General features: G+C 42.5%; 1 protein-coding gene across 1 annotated transcript in view; it reads left to right on the top strand.

Annotated features, from left to right (window-relative positions):
- LOC126237206 (suppressor of lurcher protein 1-like) overlaps positions 1–26,214 on the top strand; it is a 732,293-nt gene extending 706,079 nt beyond the window's left edge. The window contains exons 5-6 of the mRNA XM_049947086.1: positions 19,069–19,310; positions 22,835–26,214. Of these exons, the coding sequence (XP_049803043.1) occupies positions 19,069–19,310; positions 22,835–22,890 (298 nt within the window). The 3' untranslated portion in view covers positions 22,891–26,214. The remainder of the gene's footprint in view (positions 1–19,068; positions 19,311–22,834) is intronic.
- Positions 26,215–26,636: the final 422 nt, after the last annotated feature.

The raw sequence follows: 26,636 nt of genomic DNA on the forward strand, positions 1-26,636 counted from the left end.
GGACGACGGTTCAAACCCGTGTCCAGCCATACTGATTTAGGTTTTCCGAGATTTCCCTGTATCGCTTCAGGCAAATTCCGGCGTAGTTCCTTTGAAAGGGCACGGCCGACTTCCTTCTCCATCCTTCCCTAATCCCATGGGATCGATGACCTCATTGTTTGTACCCTTCCCCCAAAACAACCAACCAACCTTAAAATTCTTCCTATGAATGAGAGTCTGGTATCTGCTTTTCCCAGTATTTGTTTTACGTGGTCATTCCAGTTAAGGTTTCTCTCGATATTTAGTCCTAAGTGTTTTACTGCAGATATGTTTCCAGCGATTTGTGTAGCTGTACAGTAGTGGATTTCTTTTCCCATTTATGCGCAATATGTTACTTTTACTCATATTTACGTTCGGCGTCCATACGGCATACAGTCAATGGTCACAGTATTATGGACTGGAATAGAACACAGAGTGTCACCTTTCTCCATCCGTACGCAATTAGCGAAATATATTACACGAGTGCGATAACTCCCTTTACAATGAATACACAATGAATTCACCGTTAGTACATTCGCTGACAAAGAAAGTGAAGAAATGGTGGATGTTAGTGTAACTTCATACACGGACACAATATCGGCGAGTATGTACACGAATAGAGTTGCAGAGCTACCACCAGAGCCTGTTAGCATTGTTCGTGTTTAATGTTTTGTGTTGTTGCCAGCCTTGATAGGATATATAAAGGGAGTGAAAATACGTCACGGACATCGTGTGTGCTCATATGTTACCTCTCATGCGAGAGCGTCGTGATTCCATTTTTCAGCAGGACAATGCTCGTCGCTACTTGACATATCTTAATTAAGTGGGCGCGTTGTTCCCCTAGGGAGAATTTTTGGGACCAGCTCAGCCGCTAGCTCCGTCCTAGTGCTAGTAACAAGGATTTCAAGGACTAATTACAATGATTGTGGCCATCTTGCAGCAGGAGAGGATACAACGGCTCTATAGTACCGTTTCCAATCGAATCAGTCCATGCATTCTGCTGAGAATGGGCAGGGGGTTAAACAGTGTAATGTCGCATTGTCAAATGCCTGACGCTGTCATTTAAATTTGACACAGTTTTGTAATAGTTGAAATAACATCACATATCATCTCAACCGGTAACTTTTCATTTTGGTCCGCATCCCTTTCAGGGTGCCCCAATTTTTCTTGTCGGGTTTTGGTTACTAGGAAAGAGAATATCTTTACAGTCAGCTTCATAATAAGAACTTTATGGTGACTCAAATGCAGGACGGTTTGCTTTACGATGTTCAAATTACACGGTTGGCCGCGGGGCGTGATGAGAATTGGTATGTGCATTTATGGTTTGGTTTAGAGACGAAGCCCACTTTCATTTTGATGGGTTAGTCAATGGGAAAAACTGGATGATTTGGGGGACTGAGAATACGCATTTTGCGATCGAAAAGCTTCTTCACCCTGAATGGGTGACTGTGTGGTGTGCAATGTCCAGTCACGGAATAATCGGTGCGATATACCTTGAATACCTTGATGGCATGGTGACTAACAACGGTACGTGAAGGTTTTGGCAGATGATTTCATACCCATTATCCAAAGTGATACTGATTTCGACAATATGTGGTTCATGCAAGACGGAGCTCTACCCCATCAAAACGTGGGAGTGTTTTATGTCCTCGAAAAGCACTCTGGGGATCGCATTCTGGCTCTGGGGTATGCAGAGGCCACTGACATGGGCCTCGATTGGCCGCGATATTCTCCGGATCTGAACTCATGAGGCTCCTTTTTATGGGGCTACATTAAAGACAAGGTGTACATCAATAACACCAAAAACCATTCTTGAGCTGGAAACAGCCATTCAGAAGATCATCGACAGCATTGATGTTCCGACGATTCAGCGTGTCATGCAGAATTTTGCTCTTAGTCTGCGCCACATCATCGCCAATGATGGCAGGCATATCGAACATGTGATCATCTAAATCCGAATGTCTATAGTGAATGATTACGTGTTGAATAAAGTGTGTGCAGTGTGTGCACGCCGTAGTTTGTAAGTAATTTACGTTTTTTTCATGTAGATCAATAATTGGCACTCTGTTTCTTCATAAAGATTACCTTTAGAAGACTGTAAGACAACTTGGTAAGCATTACAGAAAACTCATTTACTATTTTAGATCACAACAGGACCTCCACTATCGAACATCACCCACCCAAAAAATAATAATTATATTATATTCGACGATATTTGATGGAAATTTATCGTATGCAAAACATTCGGCGAAAGTATAATACAACTCGTATTCATAGACCCATTACACAGTACAATGTAGATACGAACATATGAAATGGAAATTTATATGGGACAATATTAAGAACTCCATGTTAAGGTGCAGCTTCATTGTGCTACGGTACGATTTTGTACACGAGGTAGATCCCACAGTAGACAAACAGTATGAAGTAAAGCTAAAGCCGAACCCATTCTGGGAAGAGTGTGACCTCGCCACCACATTAGCACATAATTTTATATGCGGTGACCACAACAGGGTATACAGGATGTTACAAAAAGGTACGGCCAAACTTTCAGGAAACATTCCTCACACACAAAGAAAGAAAATATGTTATGTGCACATGTATCCGGAAGCGCTTACTTTCCATGTTAGAGCTCATTTTATTACTTCTCTTCAAATCACATTAATCATGGAATGGAAACACACAGCAACAGAACGTACCAGCGTGACTTGAAACACTTTGTTACAGGAAATGTTCAAAATGTCCTCCGTCAGCGAGGATACATGCATCCACCCTCCGTCGGATGGAATCCCTGAAGCGCTGATGCAGCCCTGGAGAATTGTGTATTGTATCACAGCCGTCCACAATACGAGCACGAAGAGTCTCTACATTTGGTACTGGGGTTGCGTAGACAAGAGCTTTCAAATGCCCCCATAAATGAAAGTCTAGAGAGTTGAGGTCAGGAGAGCGTGGAGGCCATGGAATTGGTCCGCCGCTACCAATCCATCGGTCACCGAATCTGTTGTTGAGAAGCGTACGAATACTTCGACTGAAATATGCAGGAGCTCCATCGTGCATGAACCACATGTTGTGTCGTACTTGTAAAGGCACATGTTCTAGCAGCACAGGTAGAGTATCCCGTATAAAATCATGATAACGTGCTCCATTGAGCGTAGGTGGAAGAACATGGGGCCCAATCAAGACATCACCAACAATGGCTGCCCAAACGTTCACAGAAAATCTGTGTGGATGACGTGATTGCACAATTGCGTGCGGATTCTCGTCAGCCCACACATGTTGATTGAGAAAATTTACAATTTGATTACGTTGGAATCAAGCCTCATCCGTAAAGAGAACATTTGCACTGATAATGCCTGCACACGCTGTACATGGTACGGAAACAACTGGTTCTCCCGTAGCAGTCTCCATACAATGACGTGGCCAGCGTTACCTTGTAAAGCAGCAACTTCTCCGACGCTGACATTAGGGTTATCGTCAACTGCACGAAGAATTGCCTCATCCATTGCAGGTGTCCTCGTCGTTCTAGGTCTTACCCAGTCGCGAGTCATAGGCTGGAATGTTCCGTGCTCCCTAAGACGCCGATCAATTAATTCGAACGTCTTCCTGTCGGGACACCTTCGTTCTGGAAATCTGTCTCGTTACAAACGCACCGCGCCACGGGTATTGCCCCGTGCTAATTCATACATCAAATGGGCATCTGCCAACTCCGCATTTGTAAACATTGCACTGACTGCAAAACCACGTTCGTGGTGAACACTAACTTTTTGATGCTACGTACTGATGTGCTTGATGCTAGTACTGTACAGCAATGAGTCTCATGTAAACACAAGCACCAAAGTCAACATTACATTCCTTCAATTGGGCCAACTGGCGGTGAATCGAGGAAGTACAGTACATACTGACGAAACTAAAATGAGCTCTAACAAGGAAATTAAACGTTCCGGACACGTCCACATAACATCTTTTCTTTCTATGTGTGTGAGGAATGTTTCCTGAAAGTTTGGCTCTACCTTTTTGTAACACCCTGTAGAAATGGACTAGGAAGAAACTGACCATCATGAACAGAATATCGAAAAAAATCTGTAATGGTCGAAGAAATTTTGAAACTCGACTGGAAATTGTGCCCTATTACAAGCAATAACAGTTACACCTGAGTCGTCAGTTACTGTTTTTGTTATGTGATTTCAGAAATACCGACACTACTATGAGAGCCAACTTCATCTTGGATATTCATCACCATATAGCACAATCATCCACATTTCCATGATTGGTTTCAAATCTTGTAGTTGTTCCTATAGCAGGAAGAAGAATTAGCTCAACAGAAGCTGCATAAAATGTTTCGCAGTCCAGAACACGAACGACCAAGTGTGTAACAGAATGACGACAGTGCAGTTTTGTGTAAGACTTAAGCCTCTGACACAGACTTCCAGCTTTACACGACCTGTCGCCTAAAAACGATTGGCTATGCATGTACGACTCACGGGCCGACCCAAACTTCCGTATGTCGTCGTTCCTGCGTTAAAACCTGTACTCGTGGACATATTATACAGGGTGGCCATTAATAAAACCGAAAAACTGTAGGGATAGGCTCCTGACTGGAAATGGAGGAAAAAAGGTCCGATGTACATGTGTCTGACAATGGACGGTACGCATACAGCGGCAACAAATTATCCCAGAATACGGTACAGAGCAGGAACGCATCCACGTTACAATATACGTTCAAAGTGGCCTCCATAGGATGCAATGTCATGCTGCATACGGATAATCTGGCTTACACCATGTTGGTGGGCCGCTTACCTGGGAGCTTGTACTAGGGCTCGTCTCAAGATCATTTAGAGCCCTGCCCTCCATATCTGATTTACGTACAGTCCACCGCCTCACTGCACATTTGTTTATTTGGAAGAAATGTGTGATGTGGTTGGTGTCGTTCAGTGCATTTGACTTGGTATAGCGGTACTGCTCATGGTTGAGGAACTCGTCAGCGCCATGTACCATGGCAACCATGCATTTCCGGGCATATGTTCATAGAATCTTTTTTCTTCCATTTCCGGTCAGTAATCCGTCCCTGCAATATGTCTATTTTATTAATATTCACCTTCTATAATTCCCGCAAGGGGAGAACATTTTGTTAATTAAAGTCGCTTGCTGATTCGGCGGATAACTATGATACTGCTGTGCCCTTGTTGCTAAGAAGAATAATGCAACGTTCCTTCGTACATGCATGGTCAAAGTGGTTAACACCGGCTCGCGTAAAGTTGGAAATCCGTATACAAGTCCTGGTCTGGCACAGATTCTGATTGCCGTCATTCCATTATAGATGTCCGTATTCGCTACTGCAAATACGTTTCATGTATTTCATATCGGCTGTAGTCGCAAAAGTCCTTTTTTTTTTTTTTCTCAGACATGAATGCGTGTCCAAAGGAACGTTGGATCCTCCTTAACACAGGTACTGCAATGTCATTCAAGAGAAATTGGTTCATCCGTTTCAGCAAGAACTCAGTGATGACTTTTTCGTTGTTTTTATTTACATGTTTTAATAGACATCAGGTAGTACAATTTACTTTATGCTTGTTACGTAAATTAAGTTGTACAGCCTTGAATAACGTATTCTAAGGGATGGATGACAGTGCACTCCGGATTAATTTATTTCAAATGGTTCAAATGGCTCTGAGCGCTATGGGACTTAACTTCTGAGGTCATCAGTCCCCTAGAACCTTGAACTACTTAAACCTAACTAACCTAAGGATATAACACACATCCATGCCCGAGGCAGGATTCGAACCTGCGACCGTAGCGGTCGCGCGGTTCCAGACTGTAGCGCTTAGAACCGCTCGGCCACTCAAGGCCGGCCTTATTTATCCTGTTGCTGCTAAATAAGGATTTTAATGAAGAATGTCCTTATCAATCGTTTTTATTGTCAAGACAAATCAAATGCAATGAGAACACTGTGCGTGGATTTTGATAACCTAAAACGTACTACTGCTGTAATAGTAACGAAAAAAAGATAAGTATAACGTCATACAGAAAATAATTATAGATGACTGAATAAGTTCTTGCCTGTTGTGCAGATAGGCATCTCAAACAATTCCAACATACTCGTATTTTGCACTTCATACGTGGCATGGGATGGTTGTGGCTGGATGCTGACGTTGATGTCGGTGAAATATGACGGGCATGGAAACTGCAGTCGACACTCACTGACAACATGCACATCATTGGTTGGCGACCTTGGGCACTTGGGGTGGGGGTGCTTTATGCAGATAGCAAGATCGCAGGGGAGTGGGGGAGGAGGGAGTCAGACTCTCCCCTTCCTTTCGCTCCCGTCCAATCCATAATGTTGGCATGTGGTTCCCGGCACGACCTTGAAGATAAGCAAGTGCGTTTGCTGCTGCCAGCAAAATATGTCATGCACAGTTGTCTCTGCTGTAATGTGACTGCACAGATAAGAAAGAACTGATACTAATGTGAGAGCTCTCTCCGCCAGAGTGCTCCTTGCCACCCTGCTTGCAAGATGCAGAACAGAATTAGTTAACTGCGAGCTATTCAGAAGCTGGAGTGCGCTACAGCCTGAGTGATATATTTTCCAACTACAGCGACTGGGCTCCAGTCAGGACAAGACGATAGCTGTGAAGCGAATAGACACTAACTTCAAGTTCTCTCTTCTGAACTGACCACAGTTCCAAAACTCCACTTGGAGGGGTGACAATGCAGCTGCTTAAGTGACGAACGAGAATATTCATCACCTGTGTAATGACATGGGGTACCAGAAACAAGCCGCTTAAGCCATACAAAAATGCATATCACATTTCATTAAGTTGGTGCTGGTACTGGACAGTCTCTCTGCATTGGTCAGCATCGTTCGCCCCAGGGCTGGTGTCAACGGTGCTACTCTGGAATGATCAGTCCATAAATCGAAAGGTAAGTAACAAGCTATCACGTGGTCAGTGAAGAGCCGTTAGGCGGCTTCCTTTGATGTGTAAACAGAACGGCAAATTTCACCCCGAAGTGTCCACAGGGGAACGCTGTTGCGGCCGGCACCATCATGCCTGTTGCAGCGGACTGGCGCCAGGGAATGGCCTACAATGACATTTTGGGAAACAAGCTTTATTCGAAAACTGGGCGCCTCCCAAGAGGCTGCAGTTCTCTGATTTTGAGACATAGTGAAAGCCTTGGGCTGAACAAATGGTTCAAATGGTTCCGAGCACTATAGGACTTAACATCTGAGGTCATAAGTCCCCTTGAACTTACGACTACTTAAACCTAACTAACCTAAGGACATCACACACATCCATGTCCGAGGCAGGATTCGAACCTGCGACAGTAGCGGTCGCGCGGTTCCAGACTGAAGGGCCTAGAACAGTTCGGCCACCTCGATCGGCTTGAACTGAACAAACTGTACACTGCCGAGCACTCGAGGCCCACTCGCTTCCAGCAAGAAACCTAATAACTTTCCACTCCGATTAAGAGTACCAAGCTCGCACAATAAATTATGAAGTAGCTATAATAGAGTTGAAACAAAAATAGTGAATCGATTTATGGCAGTTGTATTACACAGTCCTCAGTTGTACTCAACACTTCTGCCAATACAAATTGCTGCAGCCACAGTAAGCAGGCTCATATTATCGTCCAAGTTATATCAGGTGTTCCTGCGTCATCTCGCTATAGTTTAGGATACACGATTTTTCTATGGGTCTCCAAGCTCACCCAAATAGTGGACCTGAGCATGTTGGGTATGATGGTTTATCTGAGCACTGCATCTTGCCGAGTTATTTATCATAATGAGAACACCTAATTGTTAATAATTAAATCTTTGACATACAGGTAGAGATTTCAAGTGAGCAATTAAGCCAAAAATGCCTGATTGATGTAGAATAAGTCTGGACGGTCTCACAATAACTGTCACGAAGTTTCAAAACAGCACAGTGCCCGCTGCAGAGAGAAAGGTTAAATATGAAAGCTCAGGTACAGTTGACAAAGCATCCCAGTATTTCGGTACCGTGTCCCTGCAATAACGAGCGGTAGAAATTTACAATGACAATGTAAGCCATATTACACAATACATAAAATTTGTTACATACGATTTATCTACATTTTTGACTATGATTTTCTGGCTAAGGCTTATTATCAGACCTGGCTTGTAGTAGAGAGAGTTATTATATTTCACGTGTAGCACTAATTGTCACAATGCAGTCTGATTCTTTTGCACTCGGCTCTATTGTTGCAAAGCGTCAATACAAATGGTTCAAATGGCTCTGAGCACTACGGGACTTAACATCTATGGTCATCAGTCCCCTAGAACTCAGAACTACTTAAACCTAACTAACCTAAGGACATAACGCAACACCCATCATCACGAGGCAGAGAAAATCCCTGACCCCGCCGGGAATCGAACCCGGGCGCGGGAAGCGAGAACGCTACCGCACGACCACGAGCTGCGGACACGTCAATACAACTAACAGGTCTACACTCTTGAAATAAACTTCAGAATAGAAAATTATTCAAACAATTGGGTCTTATTATAGTTCAGTAAAAACCGAGCGAGGTGGCGCAGTGGTTAGCACACTGGACTCGCATTCGGGAGGACGACGGTTCAATCCCGCGTCCGACCATCCTGATTTAGGTTTTCCGTGATTTCCATAGATCACTCCAGGCAAATGCCGGGACGGTTCCTTTCAAAGGGCACGGCCGACTTCCTTTCCCATCCTTCCCTAATCCGAGCTTGTGCTCCGTCTCTAATGACCTCGTTGTCGACGGGACGTTAAACACCAATATCCTCCTCCTCCTCCTGCTATAGTTCAGTAAAAGAAACAAACAATTATCTCCGTACTGCAACAAATAACATGTAGCTGTTTATCTTCGTTTACTTTCAGTGAAGTTAAATCATTGACATTGTAAACAGTTCCATGTAAAAATATAAGCAGTAAGTATTTGTTTAAAGTTCACTCTTAACATAATTCTTCATTAAACTTGCTGATCATCGGGGCTCAGTTCCAAGTGGGACTCGTCACTGAGGACAGTTTTTCTTCAGTCAGTGAGATTCGAGGCCGAAGACATTTCTCCAGAGGCCCCGGACAGCAGTAGGATACCAACTTGATTGTCGTCCGCCATAGGCCCGAAAACCAGGTTTGAATTACAATGTATTAATATTATAAAAGCCCACTCGGCTAACCGTGCGCTCTAACGCGCTGCTTTCCGGGCGAGAAGGCGTGTCGGTCCCCGGCACGAATCCGCCCGGCGGATTAGTGTCGAGGTCCGGCGTGCCGACCAGTCTGTGGATGGTTCCTAAGGCGGTTTTCCATGTGCCTCGGCGAATGCGGGCTGGTTCCCCTTATTCCGCCTCAGTTGCACTATGTCCGCTATTGCTGCGCAAACACTGTCTCCAAGTACGCGTACACTATCATTATTCTACCACGCAAACATTGGAGTTACACTCGTCTGGTGTGAGATGTTTCCGGGGGGTCCACTGGGGACCGAACCGCACAATAACCCTGGGTTCGGTGTGGGGCGGCAGTGGGATGAGTGGACTGCTGTAGCCTGTTATGCAGTTGTGAACCACTGTTGGCTACGGCGGGGACAAAGCCTCTTTGTCGTTTTGAGGTCCCCAGTTCAATACAATACAATACAATATTATAAAATTCGGAATAAATCATCAAACTTCAAAAAAAATGGTTCAAATGGCTCTAAGCACTATGGGGCTTAACATCTGAGGTCATCAGTCCCTTAGACTTAGAACTACTTAAACGTAACTAACCTCCACACACATCCATGACTGAGGCAGGATTCGAACCTGCGACGGTAGCAGCCGCGCGGCTCCGGACTGAAGCGCCTAGAGCCGCTCGGCCACAGCGGCTGGCAGCAAACTTAAAAAATGGGCCTCAAAACCAAAGGATAAAGTCACTGATTTATAAATTAAGAGCACTGCAAGACAAATATCTGGGTATGATGAAATTTACCAAATATTCTTTAGTTCAGTGAGTATTTGAGAGTAAAATTACATGAGCTAAACGCTATAGGCTTTGAATAAAATCAAATAACACTTAACAGGTTTTAGCCGTCCGCGAAGTAATGTACACAGATTCACAGTAAAACCCATTTGATCCTTAACTGTGCACATCCAGTGACATTTAATTAATGTAAAGAATGTTTTATAAAAGACGTATAGAACAACTCTAATAATAAATTTTAAGATGAACTTTTTACAAAATATTCAGAGTTACCTTTTGGTATTGTAATCGGTTCGTACCAGGCGGTAGAGCCCGTGGCACTGCACGAAAACTCGGCCCAGTATTCCAGGTAAAAAGTTGTAAAACATACACAACACGCGTTACAAAAACATAATTAACGCTCGCAATACACCGTGCCAACAACTAGTTGAACCTCACACTCTGGAGATAGATTTAGGGATTATCTGCACCCCTTCCTTCAAAACCACATCGTATAAGAAAGGACAAGTAAAAAAGTTCCTGGTACCAGATAATAACAGACTTACAATAAGTTAATACAATTTTTCTTCATTTACAGTTCTTAAATAATTCGAATAGTACAAAATGGTTCAAATGGCTGTAAGCGCCATGGGACTTAACATCTGCCGGTCGCTGTGGCCGAGCGGTCCTAGGCGCTTCAGTCCTGAACCGCGCTGCTGCTACGGTCGCAGGTTCGAATCCTGCCTCGGGCGTGGATGTGTGTGCTGTCCTCCGGTTGGTTAGGTTTAAGTATTTCTAAGTCTAGGGAACTGATGACCTCAGCGCTTAGAGCCATTTGAACCATTTGGACTCAACATCTGTGGTCATCAGTCCCTTAGACTTCGAACTACTTAAACCTAACTAACCAATGGACATCACACACAACCATGCCCGAGGCAGCATTCGAACCTGCGACCGTAGCAGCAGCGCTATTCCGGACTGAAGCGCCTAGAACCGCTCGGCCACAACGGCCAGCTCCCACTAGTACTTGGACAACGCAGCCTAGCCAACTCCATAAGGAAGGCCGCTATAACACAAATAGAGCTTTAAGAATCACACGAAACTCTACAAAGTTGACAACGCAAATTTTACATATAAGATCGTATCCCCTTATCCTCTCGCCTCGACAAACTACCAACGCAATAAACAGCAAGCATATGGTCAGATGGAAGTTTTACCATTGGAGGTTGAACCTCGTCGAAGAAATCAAGTGATATAAATAGGAAGATGATAATTAGCGGGTATCGTCTTCTCTCAGAGATCCGCCCAGTTAACGAACATTACCCAAGTTTGCGCACATTACAAGACACTTGGCTGGTATAACGTGGTGTAGTCGCAGTTACAACTGCGCTGCTGCACTGGTAATGTAAGCAACAACTTCAACCTCCTCACCAGGTGTTACAGGAGAGACGTGAGCATGCAGCTTGCGGTCCCGTGTCAGCACTTTGAGTTGGACTCTGACACAGACGGCGGTTTGCAGCACCAGTCCCTAGTCCGCAGCAGCAAAGGCCCCTCTGCCCGTGATACCACTATCTATGGCCAAGTGCGGTCCACATGCCCGCCATCGAAAGCTCAGCCAACATCCCCGGACCACCAGGACCTGCTCGCGTCCCAGCTAAGAACCACCTGCCTCCACGGAGGACTGTGTGCGAGAGAGCGAGCTTGCCAGAGACCTCTTAAGCCTCGTATACACTGAGGCATCATCTTGCAACATTGTGGCATGCTACAGTGCCGCATGTTGCACGACGCACGTTGCCGCCTAATTCAAGAGACATAGACAGCAACGTGTGTCATGTCGCAGACTGCCGTGGTGTGCCGTAACTAGCTTCCGAGTTGGATGGGTTCGTGTACGATATTTTCTGTGCGGCTGCGACAAATTCGAAAATATGGAGACAACCTGAGGTTCTGAGGAACGTACGTGAAAGTACTTTTAATAATAATGTAATGAATAGAGACGTTATACGGAATCTCGTTTAAAAATATGAAATCGATGAGAACGCTTCGGGAAAGAAGACGAAAAATCTGAGAAATGCATATCATTGTGAACACACGCGTGTAACGAATAGAGAAAGCTGCTCAGCGCCTAATACAGTAAGAAAATGGTCCGCATATGAATCAAAAAAATGGTTCAAATGGCTCTGAGCACTATGGGACTTAACTTTTGAGGTCATCAGTCCCTACAACTTAGAACTACTAAAATGCCGAGGTAGGATTCGAACCTGCGACCGTAGCGGTCGCATATGAATCATTAGAACTCATTCCAGATGTGACGGAACCACGTGCCGGAATGGACAGCTCAATTGCAAGTATCTTAATTTCCGTAAATTTTCATATTCTTTAACTGAGTACTTTATACCACTCCATGAGCAAAAACCATCAATAACTATACTTGTAAATTAAGAAATTTTAGTCCGTTCTTAGAAAGAGACAACTATTTTTAATTCTTCTAATGAATACACCACATATAGTACCTCCTACCAAATGCATTCGAATAAATATGTAATAGATAGATGTAAATAGTAGTTTCTAAATTTATTTTACTACAGTAGACCACACTACGAGTTTTTAGGAAAAAAGTAACTAAAAGTTTGAGTTCACTTGTATGTATTGTATGTTAACCGGTGACCTAGAAACGACGGAGAGGATCCGTCCCCGCCGCAGCCGCAGTGGTCCACAACACCACGACGACTACCGCAGTCCACTTCACCCCTCCGCCGCCCCACCGAATCCAGGATTATCGTGCGGTTCGGCCCCCGGTGGACCCCCCAGGGAAACTCTCACACCAGACGAGTGTAACCCCTATGTTTGCGTGGTAGAGTAATGGTGGTGTACGCATACGTGGAGAACTTGTTTGCGCAGCAATCACCGACATAGAGTAACTGAGGTGGAATAAGAGTAGCCAGCCCGCATTCGCCGAGGCAGATGGAAAACCGCCTAAAAACCATCCACAGGCTGGCCGGTTCACCGGACCTCGACACAAATCCGCCGTGCGGATTCGTGCCGGAGACCAGGCGCTCCTTCCCACCCGGAAAGCCGTGCGTTAGACCGCATGGCCAACCGGGCGGGCTTGAGTTCACTTACAGAATGACAATTATTGAACTGTACCAAATAAAATCGTCAAACTTGTGAACGGTTTGCTTAGGACGTTCAAACTGCACGGTCGACCTCGGGGCATGATGCGAATTAGTGCGTGAAATGTGGTTTGGTTTAGCGACGAAGCCCACTTTTATTTCTATGGGTTCGTCAACAAGCAAAATTGACGCATTTGGGCAATTGAGAATCCTATTTCGCGATCGAAAACTCTCTTCACCCTCTACGGGTGACTGTGTCGTGTGCAATGTCCAGTCACGGAATAATCGGTGCTATTTTTCTTGATGGCACGGTGACTACCGAACGGTACGTGAAAGTTTCGGAAGATGATTTCATCCCCATTATCCAAAGTGACCCTCATTTCGACAAGATGTGGTTGATGTAAGACGGAGCTCGACCCCATAGAAGCAGGAGAGTGTTCGGTGTCCTGGACGGGCACTCTGTGGACCGCATTCTGGCTCTGCAGTACACAGAGGTCACTGGCATCGATATGTTCTTCGGATCTGAACACATGAGACTCCTTCTTGTGAACTGGACTTGCATTCGGGAGGACGACGGTTCAATCCCGCGTCCGACCATTCTGATTTAGGTTTTCCGTGATTTCCCTCAATCGCTCCAAGCAAATGCCGGGATGGTTCCTTTGAAAGGGCACGGCCGACTTCCTCCCCCATCCTTCCCTAATCCGATGAGACCGATGACCTCGCTGTTTGGTCTCTTCCCCCAAAAAACCCAACCCAACCCAGCCCAACCCAACCCTTCTTGTGGGGCTATATTATAGACAAGGTGTACAGCATTAACCATAAAACCACTGCTGAGTTGAAAACAGCCATTCAGGAGGTCATCGACATTCCGACACTTCGCTGTTCACCTGCGCCACATCATCTCCAATGATGGCAGGTATATCGAACGTGTCATAACCTAAATTCCAATATCTGTAGTGATGTTTACATGTTGAATAAAGTGTCTGCACGCCGTACTTTGTGACTAGTTTACGTTTTTTACACATAATTCAATAATTGTCACCCTGTATATAATTCTATTTATTTACGTAAATGATTATCATTGTGGTACGTACATAATTAATATACACTGACGCAGGAGTAAACTATTGGCATCTATTCTGCCACTCAACCATTCCATATGAAGTCATAAAATATTGTTCTAATTCCTCTCTTATTGCCTGTGCATCACTGGAAGGTCTTCAGAGCATCTTTGATAAATTCGTTAGACGTGTATAGCTGCGAATATCTTCTCTGCGCTCTCTAAGAATAATTACACCATTATCTACGTCTTCTGTGTCCGAAGCACTTGGAAGTGAATAAACAGTTGCCTTAAAAAACTGCGGAGATACGTACAAGCTTTTGCAACTTTTTCAGCATTCCCAACTTTGGCTTCCCAAGCACTCAAAAACCGAGGACATTTTTCGGAAAGCATTTTCGAGAATACGTCGTACCCAAGAAAGCGGGTAATTAAATATACTTTCCTCCGACCCCGGTAATTGCCTAGCATACTGTTTCACTATATTTGTGGGCAATGGAAACACCTCGCCCACTACTAAAACATACAGTGTCAAATTTTCTGTTCGTGGAAAACATTGTGGGGGAGAAATGATTAATTTATTTTTTATTACCGCTTTATGAAACGAAGTGTTTTTAAAGAAAGTTTTCGATCTGATATGCCATCCTGACAACCAACATACACATACTGAAAGCACTAATTTGCCTTGGAAATCACCATAAGGACAATGCTAAATTGTTTTGGTAGCTAATATATTCACTTCCAGTATTGACAGGACATATAATTTGCACATGTTTGACATCTATGGTTCCTATACATTGAGGGAAATTCCACTTCACTTCGAAATTTCTGGCAAAGTTCTTCCATTCTTCGGTATCTTTTGGAATCTTGAAGGTAAAACATAATCATTACATTCCCTATGTTTTCTGAATGACAACGCAGAGGGCAAAGAAACATAACGTAAAACTGCAAGTCAGCGTTCTGAAGGAAATTTGCCTCGAACACCAACTATATCTCATGAGTAAACATAGCGAAAGAAAGAGAATTATTAAACAAAAAAAAAGAACAGCTCAGGGAATGGAGAGAGGTGCTCGAGCTGAGGAAGCTTACCAGCACTGCATTCATCTCTTTGTAGCACAGAGATGAATGGAGTGTGTGTTGGGAGTTCATCGCCAATGAAATGAAAAAATTTCCCCCGACAACAGAATCATAGGTGAAGCACATCTTTGTGTGTGTGTGTGTGTGTGTGTGTGTATGTGTGTGTATGTGTGTGTGTGTGTGTGTGTGTGTGTGAATTCCTAAGGTACCAAACGGCTGAGGTCATCGGTCCCTAGACTTACACACTACTTAAACTAACTTACTTTAGGAAGAACACGTACACCCATGCAGGAGGGAGGACTCGAACCTCCGGCGGGAGGGGCCGCGCAATCCGTGACATGGGGCCTCTAAAAGAGCGGCCACTCCGCGCGGCAACATCTTTGCAAATGCACTTTTCAAAGCAGCGTTTGGGTAGTATGAGAAGCAGACGCCCAGAATCACATCACTAGCGGTTATCGAATCACAAAACACTGTAGAAATAAGGTGTCCACAAGATATCTGCGATATTATGTATGTTGACGATGATACTGGTGAGAGTAAATATTTCGTTGGAGTACCAGATACATCAGAACACCAGAAGACCTCCACCAATTTTTGCGATTTAAAATACAAGTGAATTATGTTGTAGCAATCATATAATTTAGATTACAGCTTACTTAAAAATGAAAATAAAATATTATTTAAATAAAGTTTGGATTTTATGTTGTGTACTGACTTTATGTAATTCTTCATCGCTGATGAAATAGCTTCACGTACTTCTGGCGTTATAAGGGCAATAGCAGAATATTTTGAATAAGTCCATTAGTGGCTAAAAATCGTAACGTGATGTCCAGTCGAATTCTTGGTGAAATACTCTCTTGCCAGCTGGTATCTTTCTTCAGAATAAGAGATGTACTTAACAGCAGTAAATAATTAAAGTCTTCATTGGACATTGTCGTAAAATTACTAAGTAATCCACCATCATCTGCTGCTAGATCTCCCAGCATACTAGCTAGCTGGCCCTTTTTAAATATTCTTCTCTTCCACCACCGTTTCCTCTTCCCTTTCTTTTCTTTTCAATTACTAGGTGCATGCGCGAGCCCAAGTAAGCAGGTCCCGCCATCACTTTATCACCCATTCTCCTACAAGACCGATTCAGTGTGGCACAAACTCTGTTGCTTTGATATAAATTTATCTTCCGCATGCAATAAATGCCTCAAGATGCTGCCTTCTGTAGCATGCTACAAGACGGCACACGTAGCATTTCCGTAGCATGCCACGATGTTGCAAGAGGTTGCCTCAGCATAAACGAGTTTTTAGAATCCGCCCGTGGACGCCCACTACGCGAAGATAAACGCACACGAAAGCCTGGCGCAGTAGGCCGATTCGCGACATGGCTCAGATGGCATTTCTTTCCATAACAGGCCCACTTTGGTTGTTACCTGTGGCACCCTTTCAGCACGGCGGTACGTCGACGATATTGTACTCCCCGTTTTGTTGCCCTTCCTGGAAAGCCGCCCTGGGCCTACAATTCAGCAAGATAATGCCCGCCCGCTGCTTGTCTTATCTTGGCCAGCAAGGTCGCCGGAGCTCTCACCAATTGAGAACGTTTGGAGCTTTATGGGTAGGGTCCTTCAACCAACTAGTGATTTCGCAGATCTAATGCGCCAATTGCACATAATTTGGCACGATATCCCTCAGTCAATCTATGCCAAGCCGAATAACAGCTTGCATAATGGCCAGAGATGAACCAATGCCTTATTGACTGGCTCAGTTTGTCAATCTTTTTCTCTTGAATAAATCGTCCATATTTTCTGAAACTGTAATCTTGTAATCATGTGTTTGTCTGTACATGTACGTTACTTCCGCAGATCTCTGCTGCATTCGATAATTGCTTTTGTGCGTTTCTTTTATTATTCTTGAAGTGTATGTATATGTAATATACAAAGAGGAAGCAGTATTATCAAAAATCTCGTAACGTTCTTGTCCGATTTACTTAAAATTTTACGTGATAATCCAAAGCACATTCAGACGGGCTCTAGGTTTTATATACTTGTACATATTGACTAGAGCACAGAAGAGCATTTTCTTTCTCGTAGACGGTTTTTTTAAAAAGAAAGTCCACACATTGTAGTTTGAACAGTATCTAGTCTCTGTCTCTCTCAATGTATAATAGAGTATCGTTTAAAATTTGAAGTAAGTAGAGCAATTGCCCGCGAAAGGCAAAGGTCCCGAGTTCCAGTATCGGTCCGGCACACAGTTTTAATCTGCCAGGAAGTTTCATATCAGCGCACACTCCGCTGCAGAGTGAAAATCTCATTCTGGAAACATCCCCAAGGCTGTGGCTAAGCCATGTCTCCGTAATATCCTTTGTTTCAGGAGTGCTAATTCTGCAAGGTTCGCAGGAGAGCTTCTGTAAAGTTTGGAATGTAGGAGACGAGGTACTGGCAGAAGTAAAGCTGTGAGAAGGGGACGTGAGTCGTGCTTGGGTAGCTCAGATGGTAGAGCACTTGCCCGCGAAAGGCAAAGGTCCCGAGTTCCAGTCTCGGTCCGCCACACAGTTTTAATCTGCCAGGAAGTTTCACATAAGCGCACACTCCGCTGCAGAGTGAAAATCTCATTCTGGAAGTTGATCAAGAACTTTCGAGGTTTTAGCTACTAACATTTAACTATTAGAAGAAAACTATGTGCTGTGCTTTGTCTTAATAATGTGCGGTTGTGTTTCCTTTGTCGCCGCCAGTTTTAACTATGATAGTGTGATATTTAAACCACTGAATAAATTGTTAGAAAAAGGATACCAAGACCCATAATTCCTTCTACCACTTCGTGTTATCCAGGCAGCCACTTTAGACGCTTGCTTTAGGAAGAATTACGGCTCATGATATGCTTTTTCTACGAGCTATGGATCAGCATCCGTTCAGCATCCACATCCACACGATGGATGTAGAAAAACTAATCAGAGAAATTGTTTCTTCCATAAATATTCTTTCTAATTGTCTATATTTTTAGACATGGAAATGGTAATTACAGTTTGTCGTCTCGTCATTGGCCGTGGGGGGGGGGGGGGGGGGGAGGGGGGCTTACTGGGCAGGTTCGGCGCCTTGGTGCAGGTCTTATTACATTCGACGCCATATTGGGCGACCTGTGCGCCGGATGGGGATGAAATAATGATGAAGACAACACAACACCCAGTCCCTGAGAGTAGAAAATCCCCGACCCAGACGGGAATCGAACCCGGGCCCGTTGGATGGCAGTCCGTCACCTTGATCACTCAGCTATCGAGGCAGACTATTTGTAAACATAAATTGTGTACACAAAATGTGCTGTATTGTCGTCTTCCTCGCAGACAACTTTCACAGAAAACGGTAAAGTTGTGTTTCTGGCTTTTCGGCTTGTGGTTAGGATAGTACGAAAGAATCGCAATTGCCAATAACAATAAATAAGCAAGACGTCAGAAGGGGGGGGGGGGGGAAGAGATCGAGAGAGGGCTGGGGGAAATGGACGTAGGAGGAAGAGGGAGATGGGCAGATAGAGGGGGTAGGAAGAGATGGATATAGAGGGGATGGGGAAGATGGACAGAGAGAGGGGGAGAAGGTGATAGAGGGGAAGGAGGACGAGATGATATAGAGAAGGAGAGGAGGAGATGGACAGAGACGGCGAGGGAGGGGGGGGCAGAAGGAGATTAGGACATATATCCAGTTCTCATACATATTTCTTTCTTTTTCGTCCAACCACACCGTGTCGCAATAATGGGTCGTCGGGTACAGTTAGTAGGTCATGAATCGGTAGAACACATCGTGCATTACTTTGTGCAGAATACTTCTTCCATACAGTCGTGACGCTGAACGATCAGTTATGTACATACTCTGCCATTCATTTCATCCTACTAACTGCACTGTTGCAGGTGCGAAGCATCTTCCGCCAGCGATTACGTCGAGTTCTCCAACTTCATGGCGCGCGACCGAAAGTACTCGAGATACTGCGGCCAGCTGAAGGAGTTCGACATCGAGTCTGATCGCAAATTCTTCAGGCTGACTTTCCGCTCGAACGACCGGCTGGACGGCACTGGCTTCAACGCGACCTACTACTTCCTGGACGAGGAGGAGAGCTCGCCTGCCAAGCCGAGACCGACCAGCAGCGCCAGAGGTACGTGTGTCCGTCTGCAGGTGTGCCGAGTCACTTCGTAAACAGGGCAGCTAGGGCTGCGAGGAGTCTACTGTCAGCGACATAAACAGTCATTCCAGAAGGGGTCGTATATCGTTGTTAGTTTTGGGACAACGAGGTCATTGGCGTATTTTGTTCAGAGCGCATTAGGCAGTGATCCAAGACGTATTTCTGAGGCCGAGGTTTCGTTTTCTAGTGCTGGAGACATCGTCAGAGGCCATAACGGCTCAGAAAGTAGTTACAACCTCAAACAAGCTCAGCAATCCGAGCTGTTCATATGTATGTACCCAACGTTTGGTCCGTGACGTCATGAGACCGATGGCTAAGTCGCGCAACCGCGCCGACGTATGTTGCGACCTTGTCTGAGATTGTAACTGCATTCTGAGTCGTTTTAGCCCCTGGTGATTTCTCAAGTATTGGAAGACGACTCATTAATCAGAGAAATATGTCATGTGTTATGATTTGACGAAATTACAATCGTCCGGTCATAACTGAACGTTCTTTGATTGGCCAGGAAGATGGATCATCGGGCTACAACACGTGAGACAGCAATTCACTTTATTACAAGAAGGATAAAAAGGCGTACTTGACTCTATATAGCCGGCCGAGGTGGCCGAGCGGTTCTAGGCGCCTCGCAACCGCTACGGTAGCAGGTTCGAATCCTGCCTCGGGCATGGATGTCCTTAGGTTAGTTAGGTTTAAGTAGTTCTAAGTTCTAGGGGACTGATGACCTCAGACGTTAAATCCCATAGTGCTCAGAGCCATTTGAACCATTTAACTTTAAATAGTCCAGGAGAGTGTCGAACACTTACATCTGTCTTTGACAGTAAAAAATCACCATTTGCACACAATTATACGTACAAGTTCATCATTTGCAAAAGCACAGATCCATCTGAAACTTGAGTAGCACTGGTATCCTAACTAGATGATATTGACTGCTTCATCTGAGATCACCAACTGGGTCACAGTGAGTCCGTGCTCGCCTCTACATAGATCTCTATGTGATGGCGCTGCAGCGCTGAGAGAGGGCGTATCTCCAGGAACGCCTCCCATTCGTCGTTGAGGATTGCAGCGAGACATCAATGTGCGTTGCCGACTTTTGTGAGCCACCGTGATCTATGGCTGAAATCACAGCGTAGACCACAGCATACTGCTCATATAACAAAATTCGCCAGAGACTCAAATACCAGTAGTGAAAGCCTCACTTTTTAGGTGGACCCCAAGATGTTGATTCAGCAGACCAATCGAAAATGATTTTATTCCCTGTGCACAGAGGTCCATTCTCTCGCACGGTATGAGAGTGCTATCTTCAGGTTATTTTGACTGTGTTGGTTGTTTGTGGTGTCACGATTGTGATCTATAACGAGAGAAAGGAGTCACATGGTCTTCTCCTCTCGAACACCGCCAATGGGGCCCTTCCGACGGACGGATACTTCCCGTCAGTGCCACATTTGCTCACTCCATGAGATACTGCAGAGAAGTCAGTGATTCAGTCGACCTCGCTGAAGCAAAGTCTGTTGATCAGGAACTTTACGCTACCATCTCTCCTCTTTTCGATGATCCAATAATAACGTTTTTCTTCTCTGCAAAGCACTATTTACCTGTTACATCACGTTATGCATTTAAGTGAATCCTTTCGTCTGCCCACTATGTCTGAATCTCTAAACTATCACAAGACGTTATAACTTATTTATCGTAATGAAAGAGTTCGATTACAATGCCTTATTCGCCAAATGCCCAGTTGTTTTAAATTTAGGTGGTTAGTGAAGATCTCAACACTGTGGTTTCAAGTGATGCCAGCTTGGAGTGAACTGAAAATGAGACTGATTAGATGAAGAATTGAGTCTGGGACGGATGTGCACGTCCGTATCTAGTCACCTAATTGTTTTGTAAAGTAGAACAACGAGCTCATCGAATGGGCAAAACCAGCGTCCATGCGATCTCTATCGAAGCTGGAATTAAGCACTAGGGGATTTAAAAGAACGTTTTCAAGATAGAGAGCATAGTCTTCACCAAAATTAAAAATGAAGTTTCACAAATTTGGTTATATTTCGATGACCGAGTCTTAAAATAGCTGTCCGTCTACTGAGACCGCAGGATGCGTTCCAGCTGATGTTTGCTATCTTATACGTCCTTCAGCACTCCTTGTCGACGTATCAAAAGCTCTGGTGAACATACCCAACTGGTTGTGGATTTGGTCACATGTGCATTTACATTGGTCACATGTACATTCTATATCCCAACAACCTTAAAACTCCCCTTGACCACCAAGGTGAATTCACCATTGAGACAATAATACTGCATCTTCTAGAGCAATACATCGTTCATTAAACATTTCAATTATGTGCCGTCATACAAGGTACAGAAAATGGTATGTTTTCCCATCGTCTACAACGTACATCAAGGTTATTTCTGCAGTGGTAGTGTTAACGAATACTGATATTAATTTCTCGTTCAGAAATTACTGGTGAAGAAAAACCTGTAGGTCATAACCCAAGGTCTATTTATTTCCGATCATATCCTTATAAAACTTTTTTCAGTTTTCACCATTATTATTTCTTGTCAGAATACGGGACACTTGTAATTAAACATCATTTCCATTTTTGCTCCTTGCACACTGGACCCTGCAAAACTCCAAATCGACATAACAATAACCAAAATGAGCGTAACAAAAAATGGTTCAAATGGCTCTTAGCACTATAGGGGTTAACATTTGAGGTCATCAATCCCCTAGACTTAGAACTACTTAAACCTAACTAACGTAAGGACATCACACACATCCAGGCAAGAGGCAGGATTCGAACCGGCGACCGTAGCAGCAGCGCGGTTGCGGACTGAACCGCCTAAAACTGCTCGGCCACAGCGGCCAGCGTGCGTAATACTAAACTAGGATGGAGGAAAAATTAATTAATAATTTTCAGTCAATAGATTGTTGAACATTAACATCACACTAACAGAGACAATAGGTTATAATTTAACATTAACACAGAGAGAATACTGAAAGTAACCTAAATGTATTTGTACTTCAGAGTCCGTCAGTTAAAATATTGTAATCTAGCTATAAATTCAAACTTTATGCTGTTGGATCTGGACACCAGATTAAATATCTGTACCATTTAAAAAATTTCTAAAGTTACATAATTCAAATGACAGAATGATTCCTTTGATGTGGTTGTGACATGTTTAAAATCCAACTCATGCATGATCCGAATTCCTTTGCCTTTGTTAAAGAACTTTTAATTGACAACATGTTAAACCGTAATGCCACTTTCTTTTGTTTTGCTTCCTTCTAATTTTTCTTACGCCACCAAAGGAACAAACAGTCTTTTTATGTATGTCCCATAACAATGTCAAACCATCACTCTGCCAATCAAACTGCTAAGTGTACAACCTTCCATGGAAGCATTGAAAGTAGCTTTATAAAATCTTGTACTAGTCCTGAATGACCAAAATTTGTCTATGTTTAAGTGTGTTACATATATGACAATCACCAACTCTATTCACAGGAAATGCAGTCTGCTGGGCCTTGGTACTCCTCAGCATCTTCTCCCTGCTGTGCTGATGTCAACTCTTGAAACAACGAGTGCAGATGTAACACAGTGCTTATTACCAAAAAGGTTTATTTACTTTTCTCTCTTTGATGCTCATCTGCGAGCGCATGGACAACCTTTTCGTAAGTGCTGAACAGAAGGACAATCAACAATGCTACAATAGATTATAGCCTCTACTTAGAAAACACTGTACATAAAAGTTATTTGTAACTGTTCTTAATACCGCTGGTACCACATGCGTGGGAACAAAGTAATGTTGAAAATTACTAAAGTTTATTTGTAGACAGACTTCGTTATGTAAATAGTTTAGCACATGTTAAGGCAAAACTCAGAGTAAGAGTAGTTTGTTAAACGTGTGTGCCAATTCAGAAATATATGACCAATATGGAAGTGTTGATTATTTTAATAGAAGCGAAAGTATTGCTAAACGGAACTACATTATTTTAAAAGATACGTCACATTTCATTATTACGAGGTCACTGCCACAGATCGAATATTTTAATCATCCTAACTGCATCAAAAACTCATACTACATACTTTTAGTATATAATCTTTCATTCTAGTTTCTACGTGTGAGAATTTAAAATTGCAGCAATAACATCTGTTCTTCCATCTCCCTGTATTTAAGCTCACCATGAGTTTCTCTCTGACAGGAGAACAGTGGTATTTTTTAAGCCAAAAATAAATTATTTAGACTTGTTTCTACATGGGTTACATCTAGAAAAACAAACTAGAATTGTCAATCCCCTTCAAACACAACACGTTGTCGTTACCTCGCACTATGCACAGTAGCGTCATTAGTATATGCTAATAACTTTATTGTACTTCTGATGATAGCTGCTTGTGGAAACTGTGTTGGACAGTTATGAAGAGGAGCATTTTGTAATTATTCAAAAAGTTAAATTCTGTTGGGAGCGTAAAGAAATTGGCGTTGTACCTTAGCACGAACCCTGCGGTGCCTGTCCACGAAAGTAGAATATGAATAACATCTGTGTGTTTTGCACCTTAAGTGTGTTCGGTCATATCTATCACTACGCAACACAAGATGTTAATGTCCTCTCACAGATAGAGCGTGTATACTAACGAAAATCTTTCAGCATGAAATTCTGATGGTTAGACAATGGGAGTCCCTGTCGCTCACAAAATAAATAATAATATGGCAAAAATTATATTTATAGCGTCTGAAGCAAATAACGTAGAAGTGAAACGCGAAACAGCACTGAATGAGCAGTATCTTAATGAAGTGAACTTCTGTATATCCTCATAACGTCGCCTTAGGTTTTGATGCAGTGGATCTCTCATCTGATGTTTACAACAGTTTGCGTCCATAACGATGTATTTTGTTATATCATCTGCACTGTGAACAGGAATTACTGCAGCTCTGCGATGGAATCATCAGACGTAAATTACATGCATTTATGAATAGTGAGATTTCAAAATCAGAATAATCAAATTTGCAGTGTAACATTGCTTCATAATTGCGAAACAAAAGAGCATTTTTGAAAACATAGATACTATGCTGTGAGAAAATTTCAATATTCCAGTCTGTTCTTTGATCATAAACTAATTTACTTACATTTACCGCTTAAGTTGCCTATGGCGTCAATTAACACTGTTCCAGTCATGTATTCTTCTTTATCTGTTGAGTAAACATGTTCTGTATGCACTGCATTACTTGCAAATCTTTTGCCAGCACTTCTTATAAAATATGTGAAAACTTAGCAGGTTTTGGCATTATTACACGATCATATTTGTGAAAATGTTTTTGCTATTTTTTGTAAAATATTTCTTAATATGTGAAGTTAAATGATCTGAACACAATAACTCACATTACAAAAAAAAGTGACAAACAGTATCATAAATTCCAGACACTTTTTAAAGTGCTTCAAGTAACCAGCACAAGGTCCATACTGATCCACTATTAATGTCTAAGGAAATTATTATTCTTTAACACACTATACGTTATGCCACAGAAGGAACATGTATCAAGTTGATGTGCAGAACTAAACATTTACCTAAAACTCGAGTAACTTATTGCTTGACTCTGCTGTAATTAGTCACTGAGAATCTCATAAACTGTAATCATTACTGTCATTATTTCTGCTAATATATCACAACCAAACCTTTGTGTTATATACATCAAAGTAAATTCATTCCATTTTTTCACAGAATTTGTAACTAATGATGGATAAATTGCTGAATTTTAAATTGTACCAAATAGTTTGTGTTTGTCCAAACACTGTTCTAGCTCGATGGGTTGCAAAGAGATTGGAAATACACATAAAGATACTCCTTAGTTAGTACTGCTACAGAGTTGTGATGCAGATGCGTTAAGTCTACTGTAGCTGTTCCTGTAAGTCTGCCTTGTGTAACTGATTAACAATAGTTGCAGCTATGCGTATGTATCTGTATATTGTATTTCATAATCCTTTATAAGAATTTTCGTTTTATAAACATTAATAATCCTGTAATGTAGTTTCTTTTCCTATGAACATGTTACTTATATTTCACACAAATTCGATTTAAACTGACATCGCTTAAATTTGCATAAAGTTTACAAGCATTATGAAATCAGTTCTCCAAAACGAAAACATCTGTTCTATTTTCTAATAACCAAACCTTTGAAGTTTCATATTTCTAAACAGATTTTATACTGTGATCCCTTGACATAATTTCATAATAAATTTTGTTATGTCTCATTTTTGAAAATGAATTTTATACTAATACTGGTACTGTCAGTTCACTAATTAGATATCAACCTGCTTGCAGCAGAATATATTAATAAAAGTGTTTCTAATATTTGTGTACTTATTTGTCGAGTGTTTGGGGAATAAGATATGAAAGAGGAAGCCATTTATGACAATTTTTTGTCGAATAACTACAATTTAATGGTGAACTTCCAGATAAATCTTGTGATTTGATCTATGATTTTTATCTTCATGGTATTCACGAGCTTAATATCTCTCTTAAAATGGTATATACTAACACATTTGCAGTTCTGAAGGTAGGATTTCCTAAAAGTATTTAAGTAAATGACACCTGACAGCTTTAAACAGCACTCACTACGGCAGTGGGCATTACCAACAACACACAAATATTGTACACTGTGTAAAACATGTGAGTTAGAACCCCAAAAGTTATTGAGCGAGGTTAATGCATTGTAAAAATAAATCGAAAAGTATGAGTGCCCAACTCACACTTATATTGTTTATGAGCACTTTTAGTTGTAATGTTGTACAATCTGTAACTCTCATAAAAGAATATTTGTAACCCAGATTACTGAGAAACATATCATAACGTTTAATAACGAAAATAAATGGTTGTTTGAATGGAAATTTTATGTCATGATTGTCCATTTTGTTATTTGGTACATAAATACTATTGTTAAGCTTAGCTCATTCAGATTGTGGTAGAGTTTCTATCTATAGTTGCTCTGAAACTCGATTTAAAAATTCTCACACATAGCCTATGTTATGTATCTGCTACGTCCTTGAACCATACACTGCTTAAACATCTAATGAGATGAGTCCTCTATTAACACAGTTTCCACTATAATTAATCTAATAATTACACTTTCCAAAAACTACTTTGTAATTAATGGTGTGTCTTTGTAAGAAGCACCTCCCCCACAGTTTTGGCAGACAAACAACTTGAATTTGAGATAAATTTTTCTGTGTGTCAATAGAGATAAACATAGCTTCCACAGTGTTTAAATCCAATTAGACCACAGTACTGTATTTTAAGTCAAATGAAATTT

The sequence above is a fragment of the Schistocerca nitens genome, chromosome 2 (genome assembly GCF_023898315.1).
Source record: "Schistocerca nitens isolate TAMUIC-IGC-003100 chromosome 2, iqSchNite1.1, whole genome shotgun sequence".
Taxonomy (NCBI): domain Eukaryota; kingdom Metazoa; phylum Arthropoda; class Insecta; order Orthoptera; family Acrididae; genus Schistocerca; species Schistocerca nitens.